General features: G+C 45.1%; 1 protein-coding gene across 1 annotated transcript in view; it reads left to right on the forward strand.

Annotated features, from left to right (window-relative positions):
- Positions 1-21,782, forward strand: part of ube2f (ubiquitin-conjugating enzyme E2F (putative)) — a 179,204-nt gene that overhangs the window by 69,482 nt on the left and 87,940 nt on the right. Inside the window, 3 exon segments of the mRNA XM_084315096.1 lie at positions 5,549-5,616; positions 12,132-12,202; positions 12,701-12,758. Of these exon segments, the coding sequence (XP_084171222.1) occupies positions 5,549-5,616; positions 12,132-12,202; positions 12,701-12,758 (197 nt within the window).

Raw genomic sequence — 21,782 nt, forward strand, 5'->3', positions numbered from 1 at the left:
GACGTTCAGAGTCGCTCCAGCCCGTGCGCACACACGCACACACACTATTGTCACCTATGTGTGTCGTTGCGCTCTGGGTAGTGTATGTAGTAGAGAGCTGTGTAGGCTACATCATCTGGATGGACTGTTTCTGTGCGAGCAAGCATGAATACTATGGAATTTAATCCTGCCGGTGCCACTGCCGGCCCACACTATGGCCCACACACTGGCCCACACACTGGCCCACACACCGGCCCTCACACTGGCCCACACACTGGCCCACACACTGGCCCACACACTGGCCCACACTCTGGCCCACACTCCGGCCCACACACTGGCCCACACACTGGCCCACACACCGACTCACACACTGGCCCACACACCGACTCACACACTGGCCCACACTCCGGCCCACACACTGGCCCACACACCGGCCCACACACCGGCCCACACACTGGCCCACACACTGGCCCACACACTGGCCCACACACTGGCCCACACACTGGCCCACACACCGGCCCACACACTGGCCCACACACTGGCCCACACTCCGGCCCACACACTGGCCCACACTCTGGCCCACACTCCGGCCCACACACTGGCCCACACACTGGCCCACACACCGACTCACACACTGGCCCACACACCGACTCACACACTGGCCCACACACCGACTCACACACTGGCCCACACTCCGGCCCACACACTGGCCCACACACCGGCCCACACACTGGCCCACACACTGGCCCACACACTGGCCCACACACTGGCCCACACACTGGCCCACACACTGGCCCACACACTGGCCCACACACTGGCCCACACACTGGCCCACACACTGGCCCACACACCGGCCCACACACTGGCCCACACACCGACTCACACTCCGGCCCACACACTGGCCCACACACTGGCCCACACACTGGCCCACACACCAACTCACACACTGGCCCACACACCAACTCACACACTGGCCCACACACCGGCCCATACACCGGCCCACATACCGGCCCACATTAGTGGCCCACACACCGACTCACACTGGCCCACACACCAACTCACACACTGGCCCACACACCGGCCCATACACCGGCCCACATACCGGCCCACATTAGTGGCCCACACACCGACTCACACTGGCCCACACACCAACTCACACACTGGCCCACACACCGGCCCACATACCGGCCCACGAAGCTTCGAAGTATTTAAGACAGCCCTAATCCGAGGAGACATGTGATAGTCTTCAACCCTCCCTAGACCGACAAGTGGGGGGCAAATGCGCGCAACGACCAGGAATGGAGGGAAGGGAATTGGCATAACGACTAAAATTGGGATGGTAGAAAAAATACAGAAAAAGGGGGAGAAAAGTAGATAAAAAAAATTTAAAAACATACAGATGAAAATCACGACTCAGAAAATACCATTCCCTCTAGTAAGAAGCAATATGCAATGTATATTTCTTCTAGGGCTGTACCGAATGCTTCGAAGCTTCGATCATAATGTTGACATTCGAATCACGGTGGTGTAGTGGTTAACACTGTCGCCTCACAGCAAGAAGGTCCAAGGTTCGATTCCCGCTTGGGGACCAGGTTTCCATGATGCCAGGTACTCAGGTGGGGTATCTCCCAGGCCTTTCTGTGTGGAGTTTGCATGTTCTCCCCGTGCTCGCAAGGGTTTCCCCCGATAAGATAAACCCAATGGAAAAACATGCACAACAATAGATCGCTAACGCTGTGGCGTCCTTGACGAAGACGGACAGGAGCACTTGGATTGGTCCCCTGGCGCGGCTCACGTTGACGCCTGTCTGCTCCCGGCTGCCCTTGGGGGGGAAGGACGACGGGATGGGTTAATCGCAGATACGAATTGCATGCATGCATCGCATGTGTGCCGATTGATGACCTCTGAGCAGGTCCTAAATTATTATTATTATTTATTATAAATCAACATTCGATTTTTTTTTTTTATATTTTTTCTTTTTTCTTTATAGACATTCGAAGCTTCGTTCGAATACTTCAATCAAAGCTTTGAATGTTAAAAAATGACATTCGGTACAGCCCTAATTTCTTCCATATCGTTCAGCGCTGGATCTTACACCATTCAATAGGCATAGAAAAATTACTATTAGAGACAAAGAGAGAGAGAGAGAGGGGGGTCACGCTAAGATGTGTACTGTATGTTCTACAGTATGACTACTATAGGGCAGCGCATACAGTATCTGCAATCTCCTAATAAAACAAGTCATTAGAATAATATAAGCCTACTGCTCATTCATTACGCACGTAGGCTATACAGTGCGTGTGGCAGGTGTCCAGGAGCGCGCAACAAGACGGAATATTAATATTCCACTATAGCTATATCCATGTGATTGGGTTTAGTTCTTATTTATTTATCCATTGTCATTTGCAGTGTTGGTTTAGTGCTTTTATTTATTTTCAGACATCATGATGCCTCTTGCGGCATGACTATAAATGTAAAACGTAATTTTTAATGAGACAAAGATTGTTGTATTTATTATTATAATTAAGTCCGATGATGTCTGTAGAATCAATGGGCCTCATTCAACAATACGCTCTTATTATTTTTCTTATATTCTTGCTTACCTGTCTGTTAAGAGAACAATAAGAAAAGCCACCGCCACATTCATCAAGCCGTTCTTAAAGTCCAAATCTGTTCTTACCCAGGTTTTTTGAATGGTGAATTCCACTCATTCTAAACTGGATGCGCGTTCTCGCGCAAGTCATTTGCATACAGAGAGACGCCTCGCGGGCTCATTATAATACGAGAGCCGTGGGTCTGCATCGGATCCCCGTATTCAAGCGCTAGAGCGCTTTGCGATAGATCAAAATTAGATAGGAATCAAATGTATTGTCATCATACAGCACCTATAGCTATATAGTGGAATATACTGTATTAATATAGTAATATAATAGTAATTGGCTAGTTGCGCGCTTCTGGCCACCTCCCGCAGTGCGCGCATACACACGTACTGTATACAGTACGTGCAAAATGAATCGTTCCAGCAAAATACTGTAGGCTTTGTCAATACTGAACGACTGTGCGTTGTCAAGAGCCAATCGCACAGGTTGCCACTCATCTGGCTCTGCAAATAGATCTAGAGTCTGAATATCTCCGCATATATACAGCCTGATGACTGGCAGTGCGCATACAGTGTGTGCTCCAAGTCAAACTGGATGACACATCTCTCTAAAATCCATTCTGAGGGGGGGAACTGTACATTGGTGGTGGTTGGGTGGGTGGGGGGGGGTGGGTAGGCGGGTGGCGTGAATACTTTACCCAAGGCAGTTGTCCTTCCGCGTTCGGTTTGCACTCCCTGATTGGCCTCTCAGCGCCCAATCGCGTTAGCCCTACTATCGCCGCACTACTCGCTCAATATACTACTATGCGCTGTGCTCTCTGTCTGAAGCGGAGCGGGGCTCTGCTGTGCTTACACTTGATGCAATACACGATACTAACTAGAGAGATTAGCGTCACATAGCTGGCCTTTTTCTGAAAACCCAAGCACATATTGTTCCATAGCATATGCCTTCAGTTGATCATGACATCCTCTCTTACCTTGACGATTAAAAAGCCTCCATACCGTAATTCCTCTAATAGTAACCGGGTCTCAAATACAAGCCGGGTCTCTATTAATGGCCGGGTGCGCTCTTGAGATAAGCAATTATAAGCCGGCCTAATACAAGCCGGGTTACTAATATACTGAGCTGCATACTGAGCTAGTTACTTGATTTCACTTTGAAAACATTGAAATGACCAGTGACCACCTGTAATTGCACTGTTTACTATTTCATACAGTACTTGGTTTCAATAAATGAACCCAGTACATTTTACTGGGTTCAAACTGACACAAAATGTTGATTTATTCATTATGATCCGTTTGAAAATTTGAAATATAGGCCTCCCTCTTATACAGGCCTCCTCCTAATACAAGCCTGGTACCCGCTACAGTTGAAACAAATACAAGCCGGGGTTACTATTAGAGGAATTACGGTAATTTAGTAAATAAAGCTGTAGCCAGCCAGCTAGCATTGATGCTATTCAAAATGCTATCCACATTAGCTACATAGCTAACCAACTAAATACAATACAGTGGTATCCTGAGACCTGAGGTAACGTTAAATACAACGTTTGCTAGTTGAAATTACTGGACACACACAGGGACAAGTTAAACATCAATCAATAAATGTATTCCAACAGGTAGTTTGAGCTGCGTGTGAGCCGAGGTCTTTCTCTCCTACGTTAGCTCGAAAAAGCACAGAGTAGTTAGGCGATAGGCGATAGCACAGAGTAGTTAGGCGATAGGCGATTGGGCGCTGAGAGGCCAATCGGGGCGTGCAAACCAAACGCGGAAGGACAACTGCCAATCAGGGCGCGCAAACCGAACGCGGAAGGACAACTGCCTTGGGTAAAGTATTCACGCAGGCGGGTGGGGGTAACTGTACATTGGATTATCGACGAAACCTACTTGGTCCAAGAAGAGGGTCTCGTGTATTACTGGGTTTAAGTCAGTTGTTTATTTATTTATGTTTACTGTTTGCATACGAGGTGGTCCGCAAATGTTCTTGATAACAATCTAGTGGTCCGCATAAAACAGAAGTTTGGGAACCACTGATATAGACGATCTCTAAAATATGCGTTCTATGCTACGTATACAGTACTGCATATCTGTATGTCATGTCATAAATGTCATGATATATATCTGTATGTTGTGTATGTCATAAATGTCATTATGAATTGAAAATGGGGGACCCTGATGTAAACGAGATGAACGTCTTTCTCTGGTCTGCATCCCCTTAACAATTGTGTGTATTGAGCTGTACTGTATTGTACCCATTCTGCAATCTGTTAATAAAATCTTCAATCAATCAATGGCCTGGGCGGCCAGAGCATAACTGTTGTAACAGCAATATATAATCCATTTCAGACAGAATGCACGCAATAAGTTATAATAATAATTATTATTGAAAAAAGTTCTGTATTTTTAAAGTCGTATTTGGGGGCAATTAACCAATGGTAGGCTTTTCTTTTCTTTTTTTTGGGGTAAGAATTTCTTATTTCGGTAAGAGTGCTCTCGACCACTCTTATAATTTGTTCTTGCCTGAGAAAAAAGCAACAATAAGAAAACTTTGCTGAATCCCAGGTAAGAACAAAGTAAGAGGAAATGAACGAAATCTGTTCTTATATCGCTTCATGCATGAGGCCCAATGTGAACACAATCACCATGATTCCTCCCAAATAAAGCCAGCTTGATGAGATATTGGTCAACGGTTTAGGATTTGTATTACTGCATTCTAGGGCTGCTTGATTATGGTAAAAATTATAATATTTTCTCTCTCTCTCTCTCTCTCTCTCTCTCTCTCTCTCTCTCTCTCTCTCTCTCTCTCTCCCTCCCTCCCTCCCTGTATCTCTCTCTCTCCCTCTCTCTCTCTCTCCCTGTATCTATCTCGCGCTCTCTCTCTCTCTCTCCCTGTATCTCTCTCTCTCTCTCCCTGTATCTCTCTCTCTCTCTCTCTCTCTCTCTCTCTCTCTCTCTCTCTCTCTCTCTCAGATGAGGGTTACTATCAGAGTGGGAAGTTTCAGTTTGAAATAGATGTCCCAGAAGCCTACAACATGGTGGTGAGTATCCATGCAGACGTTACACCACAACACTCCCCTAGTGAGTGACTTTCCCTCCTGTATTAAAGGAACACGCCACATTTTTGGGGAAATTAGCTTATTTGCCATCTACCCTGGATTTAGACAAGCAGATACATACCCTTTTCTTCTCTGTGCATGCATTAGGCTTAGGGAACAGCCGCACCGTTGAGGCCTCTGCATGCTACAGAAACTGCAAAGCAACTGCAACACAACATCAGCACGACTTCAACGCAACATGTTGCAGAGGGTGTTGTAGAGTGTGTTGTGAGGATGATGCGTACCTCTCCCCAAAATCGAATCTAAACAACCTTGCGTTGATGTTGCGTAGCAGTGATTGGTTGGTTAGCGAATGGGGGCGGGGCTGTCATAGAATAATATTGGTCCCGCAGGGAGGAATACCATCCTCCATTGTTGTAGCCAGCCAGCAGGTGATGCTATTCAATGCTATCATACCCAACTAACGTTAATGCCATTCAGAATTTATTAACATAGATACAACAACACACAGTAACGTTAATATAATTACATGCATCATTGTTTACAATGAACGGTGGGGCAGTTCGAAAGGACTGGACACGGACAAGTTAAACAGCAATCAATTAATTTAATATAACAGGTAGTTCGAGCTGCATTTTCGTGCCTACAACCACAGCCACAGGGATATATCAAGCTTTGACGAGCTCTCTTTCCTCCTGCCGATTAAATTCAGCAGCTCTTCTCGACCTTGAGTGCCTGTAGCTGCCTGCATTTGCACAAAGGCGTCCATCCCTGCTGCTAGCTAACGTTAAAACTAACCTAAAGTTACACAAGCAGAATACATCACAAATACTTCCGGTCGGGGGATTTCAAAATAAAAGACAGACATCTAAAAGCACCGTAAATACATTTATTTTGTACATTATCTAACGTTAACACGAACCTAAACTAACTGTAGATTAGTTTAGGTTCGTGTTAACGTTAGATAATGTACAAAATAAACTTATTTACGGTGCTTTTAGACGTCGCTCTTTTATTTTGAAATCCCCCGACCGGAAGTAAAAATAATGCTTCTTTTTCTGCTTGTTATCAATGGGTTGGTTGAGAAGGGAAGTTCCATCTATCTAGGGAACCTAGCTACATCCGGGGTACAATGTTGCATAGGCTGCACATCGATGTTGCAGAAGCATAAAGGCAGAGTGTCTGCAACACCGTTGGTTTGTCGATGTTGTGTTGCAGTTGCTTTGCAGTTTCTGTAGCATGCAGAGGCCTTTAGCCTAGCTTAGCGTCATTCACCGGAAGTAGGTGTGCCAGTGTAGCCTAGTTCCCAACAATCATGAAACACATTCCAAATCATCCTGGCTAGTGTCCTGTTTAATGCTGTTCTCTGCTGGGGGGGCATCACGGTTACTGACAATAACAGTATAAATAAAATCATAAAAGGCTGGCTCAGTGATTGGCCTCCCTCCTGATTCCTTGGAGATTATTATTGCCAAGCGAACTAGAACTAAATTGAACACCATTTTATCTTTTGAAGGCCACCCACTGTACAATATTTCTTATGCTCTGCGAAGCTCATTTAGTGATAGGTTGTTGATGCTCCTTTTGTTTCTGCTGTGGTTACATTCTTTAACGAAACACTGCTAGTTCTGTGTTGAGAGGCTCTCCTCTTCTTCTTACTGTGTTGTGTATCTTGTACTGTATGTAATTGTTTCTTTCATGTTTGTGTATTTGTATTCGCTCTGGTGGCAAACCATGTTTCCCCTCTGGGATTAAGAAATAAACCATACCATACCACCTAGGGGCTAGATCCACAAAGAATGGATTGCACGGAGCAAGTTGCACCCTTACTTACAATTCATTATGAATTGAAAATGGGGGACCCTGATGTAAAGTTTAAACAAGACGAAAGTCTTCCTCTGGTCTGCATCCCCTTAACAATTGTGTGTATTGAGCCGTACTGTATTGTACCCATTCTGCAATCTGTTAATAAAATTTGCAATCAATCAATCTGCACGGTGATTGATTGAATGAAAATTTTATTAACAGATTGCAGAATGGGTACAATACAGTACGGCTCAATACACACAATTGTTAAGGGGATGCAGACCTGAGAAAGACTTTCGTCTTGTTTAAACTTTACATCAGGGTCCCCCATTTTCAATTCATAATGAATTGTAAGTAAGGGTGCAACTTGCTCCGTGCAATCCATTCTTTGTGGATCTAGCCCTAGGTCTACACAGAGGGATGGACCTCCAGAGCTAAGTTACTAGACTGACCACAGCTCTTTCATTACACCGCAGTAAGACAAATAATTACAGACACGCCCCCTTATGAGAGCCACTTAGAAATAACAAATAGATTGATAACAGACTAAGTTCCTCATGCTTTCAGCTAATATGCATAAACAGATAATTGAATAAAACAATTGATCACAAATTGATCAAGATGCATGGATAATCGTTTCATCATCGCATCGTAGCCCTCTGAATCATAATCGTGAGGTGGCCAGAGATTCCCAACCCGTGTGTGTGTGTGTGTGTGTGTGTGTGTGTGTGTGTGTGTGTGTGTGTGTGTGTGTGTGTGTGTGTGTGTGTGTGTGTGTGTGTGTGTGTGTGTGTGTGTGTGTGTGTGTGTGTGTGTGTGTGTGTGTGTGTGTGTGTGTGTGTGTGTGTGTGTGTGTGTGTGTGTGTGTGTGTGTGTGTGTGTGTGTGTGTGTGTGTGTGTGTGTGTGTGTGTGTGTGTGTTGGTCAGAGTCTGTGTGTGTTTGTTGGTCAGAGTCTGTCTTTGTGTTTGTCTGTCAGTGTTTATGTGAGCTCCACTGGCCTGTGAGACATACATCGATCTTACCGTCGTCCTTAACAGCTTCAGTAGAATTTATAACCAATCTACACTCAATCACACACACACACCGCTCTTTTTCTTAATAGGAGGCTAATGAGAGAGGCCATACGCTGTGTTTAGTGCCTCTATCATATGGATGTACGGTTTATTTTATGAGAGGGTTGTAAGACAGACCCTGAATGGCCGTGGCCACGATAAAACAAGCTTGAGCACATTCTCTCAGCCGGCTGTTTCTTCTCCTCTGCTCTGACATATGGCAGAGACACATTAAAATCACACAAAGGGAGGTTTTTAACCTTCACATGAAAGCCTCTTATCTAGGAGTCTACAGCTCTTAAATCTACATCTCTATTTTGAGATTCAGTCATATTTCAATTAAAAGCAAAGAAATACAAAACATAAAAAATACTCGAAGTTGAACTCAAGGTTTTCACACGCCATTAGCAGGAGGGGAGGAATTTTTTTTTAACCTGAATGGATACAATATAAAAATGTAAGACAGGAGGACCATATAATACACAGAATAATTTTTTTGATCTACTTTTTCTCCCCATTTTCAATTTTTTCTCCCATCCCAATTTCGTATTTATCCAATTCTCCCCTCCCCTGTCTCGAATGTTGTTAGACTATGCCTCCCACTGGTCGGCTGCAATGTGGACGAAGCCTTGCATCACGTGTCCCCTCCGCGTCTATTCTTTTACCAACGGATTTCCAGTTCTGCGATCTGATTGGCCACTGACGTTTCTGGTGCGGCCCAATCGCGTGACGCGCCCATTTCCGCAAACTACGCAACGCCTAGTTTATCACTGGTTAAGCTTAGGCGACTCTTTCGAAGTTGGTTAAGGTTAGAGTTTGGAATCAGGGCTGGTGTTCTATCGCCCTGCTCTAAGACAAACTCTAACCTTAACCAACTTCGAAAGAGTGCCTAAGCTTAACCGGTGAAAGAAACACGCGAGGCAGCCTAGTAGCTAACGTGAGCTCGTGCTACACTCAGTGTATGTAGCCTAGTAGCTAACGAGGGCTTGCGCTACAGTGTATGTAGCCTAGTAGCTAACGTGAGCTTGCGCTACACTCAGTGTATGTAGCCTAGTAGCTAACGTGAGCTCGCGCTACACTCAGTGTATGTAGCCTAGTAGCTGACGTGAGCTCGCGCTACACTCAGTGTATGTAGCCTAGTAGCGAACGTGAGCTTGCGCTACAGTCAGTGTATGTAGCCTAGTAGCTAACGTGAGCTCACGCTACACTCAGTGTATGTAGCCTAGTAGCTAACGTTAGGGATGGGTACCGAATTCGGTACTTTTGAGGTACCGAACCGAAACACGTCGGTACTACCGAGTATCGAATCAAGTGAGAAACCAAAAAAAATATAAAAATATTTTTTATTAATTCTTTTTTTTACTTTTTTATTTATTTTTAATTTTTTTTAACTTTTTTCTTTTCATGTCAACGTTCACACGCACAATATATGCTTACCTAGGATTTGACTTGATTGAACAACAAAGCAGTCGGAGCAATGACGAGCCGAAAACTGTCGAAATTGTAGTTATTTGAAGTTTGGATTTTTTTTTTACGTCTGAGGTAGGTAAATTAAATTTCTTGAGACTAAAGTACCGAAAAAAGGTACCGTTGGGTACCGGTATCGATTCACAGGTACCGGTACCGGTATCGGTTCAAATGTGAAAGGTACCCATCCCTAGCTAACGTGAGCTCGCGCTACAGTGTATGTAGCCTAGTAGCTAACCTGAGCTCGCGCTACACTCAGTGTATGTAGCCTACTAGCTAACGTGAGCTCGCGCTACAGTGTATGTAGCCTAGTAGCTAACGTGAGCTTGTGCTACAGTCAGTGTATGTAGCCTACTAGCTAACGTGAGCTTGCGCTACAGTGTATGTAGCCTAGTAGCTAACCTGAGCTCGCGCTACACTCAGTGTATGTAGCCTACTAGCTAACGTGAGCTCGCGCTACAGTGTATGTAGCCTAGTAGCTAACGTGAGCTTGCGCTACACTCAGTGTATCTAGCGAGGTATTTAAAGATGGCGGATTTCTGTTTTGACTGAGCAGGATGTGTAGTGACACGTTCTGTTCTTCTGATTGGTTGAAAATGGCCTTCATGTTTGAACTACATCGCCACCTACTGCTTTGGCATTGTACTACATGTATATACTTCACTCGGTGCTCACGAGACAAACGACGTCTAACTTGCCTGCCAATACACAGCGTTCTGAAAAGCGAATGAAAACTAAATAGTTTTGGCTATAATGTAACCACAGCCTGAGCTCCAAGGGCTTCGAGGCCACATTATTTTATAGATGAAGAACACCACGCTCTACAGACGGACAGCGGCCTGCACAGGGGAGGGGAAAGGTCGAACATACAGAGAGACAGTCCTAATGAGACGGGAAGATAACCAGTCACAGAAAAGGGAGTTGTAGATCGCTCATTACTGTAGGTTCAGTTGTTTTTTTGCTACTGGAGCAGAACAGAGAAAGAACCAGAAAGAGCGAACCATGAGCGAGAGAGCGAGCTAGGAAGGAGAAGGCCGCACATCCACAGAGCGGATAGCGAGACAGATAGAATGGAGCCTTATTAGGATAGCGAGACAGATAGAATGGAGCCTTATTAATTTGGTTTCCTCTGTTAAACCTTTTAAAGACTTTCAATTCGTTTTGCATTCTGTGTGAGACCTTGGTTTATGTAAATAAACTTTTTTTAATTTTTTTATTGATCTTTTTCCCCCTTCTTTTTCCTCCGATTTTCTCCCATCCCAATGTTAGTCGTTATGCCAATTCCCAATCCCCTTCCTGGTCGCTGCGCACTTACCCCCCACAGTCGGTCTGGGAGAGTGGAGGCTACCACGTGCTTCCTCCGACACACGTGTAGCCAATCAACCGCTTCTTTTCACCTGGCAGCGCGGACTCTCACTGAGAGGGTGTAACGTGTGGAAGGATCACACTACCGCCCTTAGATCCTATCCTCGCTGAGCAGCCGCCCCGACCGAACTGTAGGAGTTGCTGTTTACAACGACCCGCACCCACCCACCAGCTTTCCCGCCCCTAACACTGCCAATTGTGTTAGTGTGAACGACCAGCCAAGCTGATAGCAATGCCAAGAGCTGGGCTCGAACCCAGCGTCTCCTGCATTTGTGGCGAGCGCCTTGCCCACTACACCACCTAGCCGCCCATAAACTATCCTTTTCGATATGAATGGGCGACTCAACGTACGTTATTTTCCGAATGCAACAGGGGAGAACAGATGGGTGTTTTACCCAGTAAGCCGTGGGAGGACAGAATTCCACCGAACGATTGCCTCAAACAAACAAACAAACAAACACAACGTAGAGATCAGAGACAACACGGACAGAGGCTGATAACGATCGACGACCAGGCTGAAATGACAGAAATCTAACATAATATAATGATATATATAATGCTATATATAATGATATGTCTCCTAACTTTTTCTCTTCTCTCACTTTCTCTCTTTCTCTCTCACTCTCTCTTCTCTCACACAGTGAATACAGATTATAATGATCCCTGCCTTTTCATATCTTATCTGGTATCTGACATCTCCCTCTTTCCTCTCTGCCCCCCCTCTCTCTCTCCCCTCTGCCCCTCCTCCCTCTCTTTCCTCTCTGACCCCCCTCCCTCTCTCTCCTCTGCCCCCCCCCCCCCTCTAGCCTCCTAAAGTGAAATGCCTGACTAGAATATGGCACCCTAACATCGCAGAAACGGGAGAGATATGTCTGAGGTAACTCGAATGTCCTTTTCTTTGTCTCCTTTTTGTTGTCCCTCTCCTTCTACACACATGTTTCTCTACACAGACAGCGACACGCAGCTTAGTTACAGTTGCAGATTGCAGACTGTCATGTTCAAGTTCCAGATAGTTGTTACTGTAGTTACACCATGCAACTCGCATGCAAGTTAGCTCCATTTATTTACCCACATTGCATGTACACGCTTGCTTGTGTAACGGCAGCTTAAAGGTAGAATCTGTAATGCCGTCAAACAGCGGACCTCTATGGAAAAGAGCACCGCTTGGTATTGTTATTATTTTTAGTTATTATTGTACTTTCTTTACAATTATCTTTGACCGCGGCAAAGAAACTGCCTCTACATCTAGTCTTTTTTTTTTATGTTTTATCAGAAATTACAGAACTTTAGTAACTATATTTAATGTTTTACTTGTGTTGAAACAGTTTTGAAACGGTGTTTCTCTCTCTCTCTGTGTGTGTGTGTGCGCTTGCAGTTTGTTGCGGGAGCACTCTATTGATGGGACAGGCTGGGCCCCCACCAGAACGCTAAAGGTACATCACACACTTCATTTATTATGTAATCGGCTGCTTCTCTTACTTACCAAGAGATTGACCTTAAAGGAACATTACGCCAACATCATGGGAAATGTGCTCACCGTCTTCTCCAGAGTCGGACAAGAAGATGGATACCGATTTCCAAAATGAATGGAAGTAGCGGATACGGACCAGCTCGCCTTAGCTGTGGGCCAAGAACACCTCTCCCGGAGTTTTAAGCTAGGCTAGTGGTCCTTATCCCCTACCATTCTCTCTCTTCTCTGAGGCCTAACAAAAATAATAGTTGGTTTCAGGTTGGTTGTCAGTTTGGCCATGGGTAGGTAGGGAATTTTTTTTTTTTTTTTTTTTTTTTTTTATTCTTTCCCACGGCGACTATGGATAGGGAATTTCTTTATTTAATTAACCCTTTCACTGCCACACGACAGAAGGTTAGCCCTTTACTATCACACAACCGACGGCGATGCTCCATCATTAGCATCATTAGCTCCGCGGATTATTTTTGTTAGGCCTTATCCCCTACCATTCTCTCTCTTCTCTGACTCTGGAGAAGGTGGTGAGAGTGTTGTCCCATGATGTTGGCGTGTTCCAAAGTTCTACAGGTTGGGATAACGATATTAGTCCAGCCTCCTTCTCTCTGCTGGAAGTAGAATGAAACAGCTTTACACGAGTTACTCCAGAGTCCTGCAGGTCAAGTTCAAGTTTCTTTATTAGTTGACATGCAAAGATACAGAATACCTTCACATGGAATGCTTTTTTCTGTTATGCTCCTATGAGGATCATAGGACGCTTGGATCATACACATACAGCTCATTACAGTAATATTCCACAATTATTACATTTTAGATAGTAATAATGGTACAGAGCTTTGAGACAAACATATGCATATTCACCACCGCAAACAGACTGGCAGCCGCCATAGGCAGCGCCATTTACGGAAGGAGGGGGGGTGGGTTGGGGTTGTTACAGGGCTGTAGGGGGGGGGGGGGGGGGGGGGGGAGTGATACCTCACACGAGGCAGCCGACAGTGCAGCGCCAATGCAGAGGAAGGGGGGGGGGGGGGGGGGAGGTGGGGGGGAGTGCACAAGCCAAGTCCTGGGTGGGGGAGGTAGGGATTGCGGGTGGGAAGCCGCTCGCCACTCTTATCTCCCAGAGGGCCTTCGACTCAAGCAGCTCCCCGTTTCGACCTTGGTCCAGGAATTTGTTTTGGCTGACTGATGGTAGGACCTGATGAACTAACCAAACATTAGGCACACGGACTGAGATAGAAAGACACAGGTTTGTGTGTCGCCTATAGATCAGCCAGCCCAGTCCCCTTCCCATGGAAGAGTCATATATCATATATTATATCATCATTATGGTCATATATTAATTCACACAGCAGTGTTATTGCAATGGAGGCTCTGACTGTAGAGGCCTTAATGGTAAATGGTGTGTGTGCACACATGTCTGATTGCTTGTGTGTGTGTATGTAGGTGTACCCGTAGATATATATAAAGACTAGATGACTCACCTGCGCTGCTGGCCAACGGAGACCGACGTTGCCACATGGCGGCCATCTTGCTACAGGGTAGCACGCCCCCTCATAACATGAATGTCTATAGTGCACTATTGAAATAACCATAGCTTGCTAAATGTTCAACCGTTTGGTTTGTTAAAAACGTCAGAGATGTAGTTGTCATACTGCATACTTATAATGGACTTTCATATGAAAAAAAAACTAAAACATTACTTCCAAGCAAGAAGACGTTAATAACGTTTGTAATAAACCAAACCGTTTGTAAATCCGTCAAGATTTCAGCGAGTTAAGAGTATTTTTGTTTGTGCAGATCACTCACCTTAAAGCAGTAGTCCACTGAAGCAAGATGGCCACCGGTGTGAACTACACGGGAGACTCCGCCTTGTGCCATCTAGTCTTTATATATATCTATGGCTGTACCTACATGTAGGGGCAACCAGGGACAATGTTAATTTGGGTAAATGCACTTTTTTTGCCATCTTCCCCCAGAATCAATTTCATATTTGTGCGTCAGTTTTGGAGTTGTTGGAAAGTTTCTTCACTTTCGATGGCTAGCTGCTGGGCGAGGGCTGAAACGCTGTGTCAGTTAGGTGTTTGTTTAAACAGAGTCATGGTGTCACTGTTTAGCTAACTGCATGCACTTACTTCTCTTCTTAAAGGGGACCTATTGTGAAAATAGCCTTGTCCTGTGTTTTGCATAGTTTTTACAGAATGATTCAGATTCAGATTCCTTTATTGTCACTTATTTCAGTACTTTACAGCAAGAAGAGTGAACATCTATTCATTGTGGTCCCTCGACTATAGCAGCTTCCAATAATAAAAATACAATCAATTTTGCATAGAATAAAATAAGATGACTAAAATAAAGATTACTATATACAGTTCTAAAAAGTGTGCAGTGCAATACAATAAATTTAGCATAGAATAAAATAAGATGACTAAAATAAAGATTACTATATACAGTTCTAAAAAGTGTGCATTGCAGATCAGGATGTAGATATTATACTATATGAAATTTGAATAACACAATGGCTATGTACAGTTCCATGTTGTGTGATGTGCAATGATCAATGTGCAAATAAGGGCTTGTCCCAACACTGAGAACATTTTTAATGTGCATTATGCTTTTTCTGCAGTTCAACTGTGAAAAGAACCATCCCTCTTGAAATGAACCATTCAGAATTGCAGCCACACATGCCGTAGTTAATAATGTGCGTGTGAAGATATCTTTTTTTATATTTGATATTTTTATTAGTTTTTTTAGACATTACAGTAGACACTACGAACGTGACATACACATTATTTTTTTTATTTTTTTTAAACAGAACACTAAAAAAGATGTAGAAAAAAATATATAGATGTATATAATAATAATAATAATAATTAAAAAGAAATATATATATATATATATATATATATATATATAGAAATAAAAAAAGATCAAATACAAAGTTCTCAGAGCACTTCGTGTTACAGAGTCGTTCCTATACAGTGTCCTTGTTTCAGGAGGTGAGAGACGTAGTCAACCGTTCCACATACGAGATAAAGGGTCGCCACACCACATCAAATTTCCCACTTGATCCCTGCAAAGTATATTTTATCTTTTCAACTTTTTAAATGGTACATTACATCGCAAATCCACCTGCCAAATGAGGGAGGTTGTTCATCTTTCCAGTTCATAAGAATGAGACGTCTTGCTAGAAGGGAGGAGTAAGCGATGCAGTTCAGTTGTGCTTTTGGTAGATGTAAGTCGTCGGAAAGAACACCAAAAAACCCAGAAAGTGACATGGTTCCAATACCCGACCTGCCAGGTCTGAGTAGAGCTTAAATATGGACGACCAGAAGTCTGCTAGGCTGGACATGACCAAAATGTGTGATACAGACCGGCCGGGGCTTGTTTGCATCTGTTACAAGTAGGACTAACCTCAGGGAACATTTTTGACAGTTTGAGTTTGGATATATGTAGCCGATGTACAATCTTGAATTGAATAAGCCTGTGTCTCGCACAGATAGATGAAGCGTGAACATTTTTAGTATTCTTGACCACACCTCTTCTGATATGTCTATTTCAAAGTCCTTTTCCCAGTGCCCCTTTATTATTGAGAGTGACGAGTCCTCCATCTTGAATATGTTCATATAAAGCTTAGACATAGTTCCCTTAATCTCAGGTTTTGTCTCCAGGATTGAGTCCAGAGATGTATTTGGAGGCAGGGATGGAAATGTAGTGGATTGACTACGTATAAAGTTTCTAACTTGTAGGTAACGAAAGAAGTGGTGTGATGGCAAAACATACTTGTTCTTAATTTGTTCAAATGACATAAATACGTTGCTTTCATAGAGCAGTCTCGTGTTCAAAACTCACTTTTTGAACCACTGATCAAATACTGTACGTTATCTAGGAGGGAGGCCGGAAACATATGATTCGCTGCAATTGGAGCATAAGTAGACATGGAGATTAAACCATAACTTTTTCTAAATTGGGACCAAATGTTCAGGGAATGTAACACTACAGGATTTAGACAGGATTGGGGAGATTGCAGGGGAGTTGAAGAGCACAAAAGAGCGGAAAGTGAAATGCGGGCGGCAGAACTAGCTTCGATGTGTAACCAGGCAGGAACGTCCGGGGCAGATGTATCATGTAGCCAGGACAGTAAACTTATTTTTTTTTTGTATTGATCTTTTTCCCCCTCCATTTTCCTCCGATTTTCTCCCATCCCAATGTTAGTCGTATGCCAATTCCCAATCCCCTTCCTGGTCGCTGCGCACTTACCCCCCACAGTCGGTCCGGGAGAGTGGAGGCTACCACGTGCTTCCTCCGACAATCACCGCTTCTTTTCACCTGGCAGCGCGGATTCTCATTGAGAGGGCGTAGCGTGTGGAAGGATCACACTATCCCACTCAGGTCCTATCCGCGCTTAGCAGGCGCCCCGACCGAACTGTAGGAGTCGCTGTTTACAACGACCCGGACCCACCCCTCCAGCTTCTCCCACCCTCTAATACTGCCAATTGTATTGGTGTGAACGGCCAGCCAAGCTGGTGACAACCTCGGAGCTGTGAGCTGGATTCGAACAGGCGAATCCAGCTCACAGCTCCGGGGTTGGTGACGAACGCAATCTCCGCTACGCCACCTAACCGCTCAGAACAGTAAACTTCTAATATTTGTGGCCCAATAATATATTTGGAAGTTTGGTAGGGCCAAACAGTCTTTGTAAAAATATTTTCCGGATTCTGGGTGGTTTGTTGTTCCAAATAAATGTTGAAATTAGTCTGTTAAGTTTTGTAAAGAAGATTTTGGTGAGAAAGATCGGGACACATTGGAAGAGGTATAAAAACTTTGGAAGAATGCTCATCTTAATTATATTAATTCTCCCAACTAAAGATAGGGGCATGGTGGACCAACGTATAAGATCTTGGCGCGTTCGGTCCAGGAGCGGTGTGAAGATATCTTGATAACATGCGTATGTACAAGATGCCGGCTCGCATGGAAATATTTTTCTAAGTTGAACCGAAAATGTAAGTTCGATCTGAGTTTCGTTCAACTTTTACAGGTCTGTGCACCAACTGCTAGATGTAACAGTAATGTTCAAGTTCCTCCCGGCAACTTGTCCAAAGAGTCCTTGAGCGAGACACTTAACCCCTGACTGCTCCCGATGAGCAGCTCGGGCACCTTGCACGGTCGCCTCTGCCCGTGAGTGTGTGAGTGAATTGGCCGAATGTGAGTGCTTTGGATAAAAGCTGTTCTATAAATGCAGTACATTTACCAATTTACGGAGCTTTGAATTTATCTAAAATTGCCTCTGCCAATCCGTCGGTTTTGTGATTGTGTCGTCGTGACAAAGTCTGGGCAGCCGGCAAAGTGCTTCAAGCCTGATCTCTGTGCAGAGGGGAGGTTGCATAGAGAGAGAGATCGAGTGTGCGACCCCCGTTTCACTCAGTAAGAGTCTGCAGTCTCTTAACCCTTTCACTGCCACACTACAGAAGGTTAATAAGATAAGATATTCCTTTATTGATCCCCTTCGGGAAATTCAGGCATCATAGCAGCATGGGGGATGGGGGTGGGGGGGGGGGGGGGGGGGTACAGGTACTGTAGTAAAAACAACACAAGCAGTGTAAACAAATAAGTCAATATAATTTACTATCTAACTAACTGAAATATATAGTATTCACAGTGTCACATAAGGTGCAGTATGCATAAGGTAGTGTTATAATTTACTGTCTAACTAACTGAAATGAAATATACAGAATTCACAGTATCACAGTATTCACATAAGGTGCAGTATGCATAGGGTGGTGTTATTGTCCTCCTTGGGTTCCTATTAGTTCTAGTTGGATGTCTGGCAGCAGTCCCTGCCCACTTTTGTGGAGCTTGATGGCCGCTGGTATGAAGGACTGTCCAAGGCGGTTAGTTGAGTGTCGGGGGGGGGGGGGGGGGGGGTGAGTCTGTGGCTGAACGTGCTTCTCATCTTGACTAGCTCGTCGTAGAGGGGGTGGGAGGGATTATCCAGGATAGCAGCCAGCTTCCTTCTCATCCCCCTCTCTGCCATCACCTCTAGTCTGACCAGCTCGACTCCCACCACGGAGCTAGCCTTCCTCACCAGCTTGTTCAGTTTGTTGGTGTCCCTCGAGTTGATGTAGCCCCCCCAGCATGCCACAGCATAGAAGAGGACGCTGGCCACTACAGACTGGTAAAATGACTGCAGCAGTCTATTTTTCTATAAAAATAGTATAGTATAACCGGAGATTGTATAAATTAGCATGTACAGGAAGACACTACCAAAGGACCTAGCATGTCCTCCATGCTCTGTAAATAACTTATGTACATATACCAATATGCCCTAACATGTTACTTGTTTATTGCACAATGTTACTTGTTTATTGCACAATATTGATTCTATTATATGTTATTTGCACATCGTTGCAGGCAAGACCACCCGCATTTCATTGTATACTTGTATGCCGTGACAAATAAAACTCTTGACTTGACTTGACTTGACTTGACTTGACTTGACTTGACTTGACTTGACACACGTTGAAGGACCTGAGTCTCCTCAGGAAGAACAGCCTGCTCTGTCCCTTCTTGTAGAGGGCCTCTGTGTTGTCAGACCAGTCCCGTTTATCGTTCAGGTGTACCCCAAGGAACTTATATGACTCCACCACCTCAACCTCCTCCCCTCGGATGGTGATGGGAATTGGGGGGGGCCTCTTCTTGAACAATGAACAATAAGCAAACCATCAACACACCCACAGCACACATACACTCACTTTAAATAAACAACACACTTTACACTTTATATTTATATTTATATTATTGGTAAGGAAATTGCACATCATTCCCATTCCTTATTGCACCTCACCACTACAAGGTGGCACCGCAAGCTAAGCTACAGTATACCTCACCTTTTTTTTGTACCAGCTGTACATACTGTATATATACTCTAGATACACTGAACAATTTTGTTGTTTACACTTGTTTACATACTTGTATTCTTGACTTCCTATTTTATACTTATTATACTTATTTTATACTATCTTGTTATTATCTAGCACACTCTCAGGAGCAACACAGAAAGAAACATTTCATGCAAAGTATTCTGTATTCTGTATGACAACTAATAAAGAAACTTGAACTTGAAACGTGAAACTTCTTGCCCCTCCGGAAGTCCACCACCAGCTCCTTGGTCTTACTGGTGTTGAGTTGGAGGTGGTTGCTGTCGCTCCACCCCACAAAGCTCTCCACCAGGGCTCTATACTCCTCCTCATCATCGTCGGTGATGTAGCTTACGATGGAGGAGTCGTCAGAGAACTTCTGCAGGTGGCACCCGCTTGAGTTGCGGCAGAAGTCTGAGGTATAGAGGGTGAAGAGGAAGGGTGACAGCACAGTTCCTTGGGGGGCGCCGGTGTTGCTCACCAGTACGTCAGACTGACTGTCCTTTAGTCTGACGTACTGTGGCCTCTCAGTGAGATAGTCCTTGATCCAGGCCACCAAGCCGTGCTCCAGCTGCATCACAGAGAGCTTCTCCGCTAGCAGTGACGGCTGGATGGTGTTGAAGGCACTGGATAAGTCGAAGAACATAATCCTCACTGAGCTGCACGGCTTCTCCAGGTGCGTGGACGCTCTGTGGAGCATATAGATGATGGCGTCCTCCACCCCGATGTTTGCCTGGTAAGCAAACTGCAGTGGGTCGAGGGAGTCACGCACCAGGGGCTTGAGGTGTTGCAGGACCAGCCTCTCAAACGTCTTCAACCCCTTTACTATCACACTACCGACACACACACACACACACTCACACTCACACTCACACACACACACACTAACAGAAAATGGCAGCCTGAGTATTGACCTATTGCTGTAGGTTCTTTAGAACTCATCATGATCCACATTAGCAGACTCAGACCAACATCAGCTCCTGGCTCTTCTTGACCAGGCCGGATGCCCGACCAGATTTTTGGGATACCATATTTGATACAGTATTTGCATACAATTTTAACAAGGAAACTCAAATATGGTTATCAAAGAGTTGTGACGGAAATATGTACTAGAGGTGGGATATTTGACAAACGTTATTATAGTATTCATAGATATTAGCCTCCTTTATAAAAGGTGAAGATCACCTATTTGTACTGCAAGGTTTGGGCCTGTGGGCCTGCAAGGTTTGGGCCTGTGGGCCTGCAAGGTTTGGGCCTGCAAGGTTTGGGCCTTTGGGCCTGCAAGGTTTGGGCCTGTGGGCCTGCAAGGTTTGGGCCTGCAAGGTTTGGGCCTGCGGGCCTGCAAGGTTTGGGCCTTTGGGCCTGCAAGGTTTGGGCCTGTGGGCCTGCAAGGTTTGGGCCTGCAAGGTTTGGGCCTGCAAGGTTTGGGCCTGCGGGCCTGCAAGGTTTGGGCCTTTGGGCCTGCATGGTTTGGGCCTGTGGGCCTGCAAGGTTTGGGCCTGCGGGCCTGCAAGGTTTGGGCCTTTGGGCCTGCAAGGTTTAGGCCTGCGGGCCTGCAAGGTTTGGGCCTTTGGGCCTGCATGGTTTGGGCCTTTGGGCCTGCAAGGTTTGGGCCTTTGGGCCTGCATGGTTTGGGCCTCAAGGTTTGGGCCTTTGGGCCTGCATGGTTTGGGCCTTTGGGCCTGCAAGGTTTGGGCCTTTGGGCCTGCATGGTTTGAGCCTTTGGGCCTGCATGGTTTGGGCCTCAACGTTTGGGTTTTTGGGCCTGCATGGTTTGGGCCTGCAAGGTTTGGGCCTTTGGGCCTGCATGGTTTAGGCCTGCAAGGTTTGGGCCTGCGGGCCTGCAAGGTTTGGGCCTGCGGGCTTGCGGACCTGCATGGTTTGGGCCTGCATGGGACTAGCTTGAATCGGGCGAGCAAAGAGGAGACTCGTATGGTTCCACTGAGCCCATTTCTATTGAGATATCTTGAGGGGAGAGACCCCTGTAGGGTCATTGTTATTTGGTGAGGTCTCTATTGATGTGAAGTATTGTTTTTATTAGGGATGCTCGATATTGGCTTTTTTACCTATACCGATAT

The sequence above is a fragment of the Notolepis coatsorum genome (assembly GCF_963971535.1).
Source record: "Notolepis coatsorum genome assembly, chromosome: 5".
In the NCBI taxonomy this organism is placed as follows: domain Eukaryota; kingdom Metazoa; phylum Chordata; class Actinopteri; order Aulopiformes; family Paralepididae; genus Notolepis; species Notolepis coatsorum.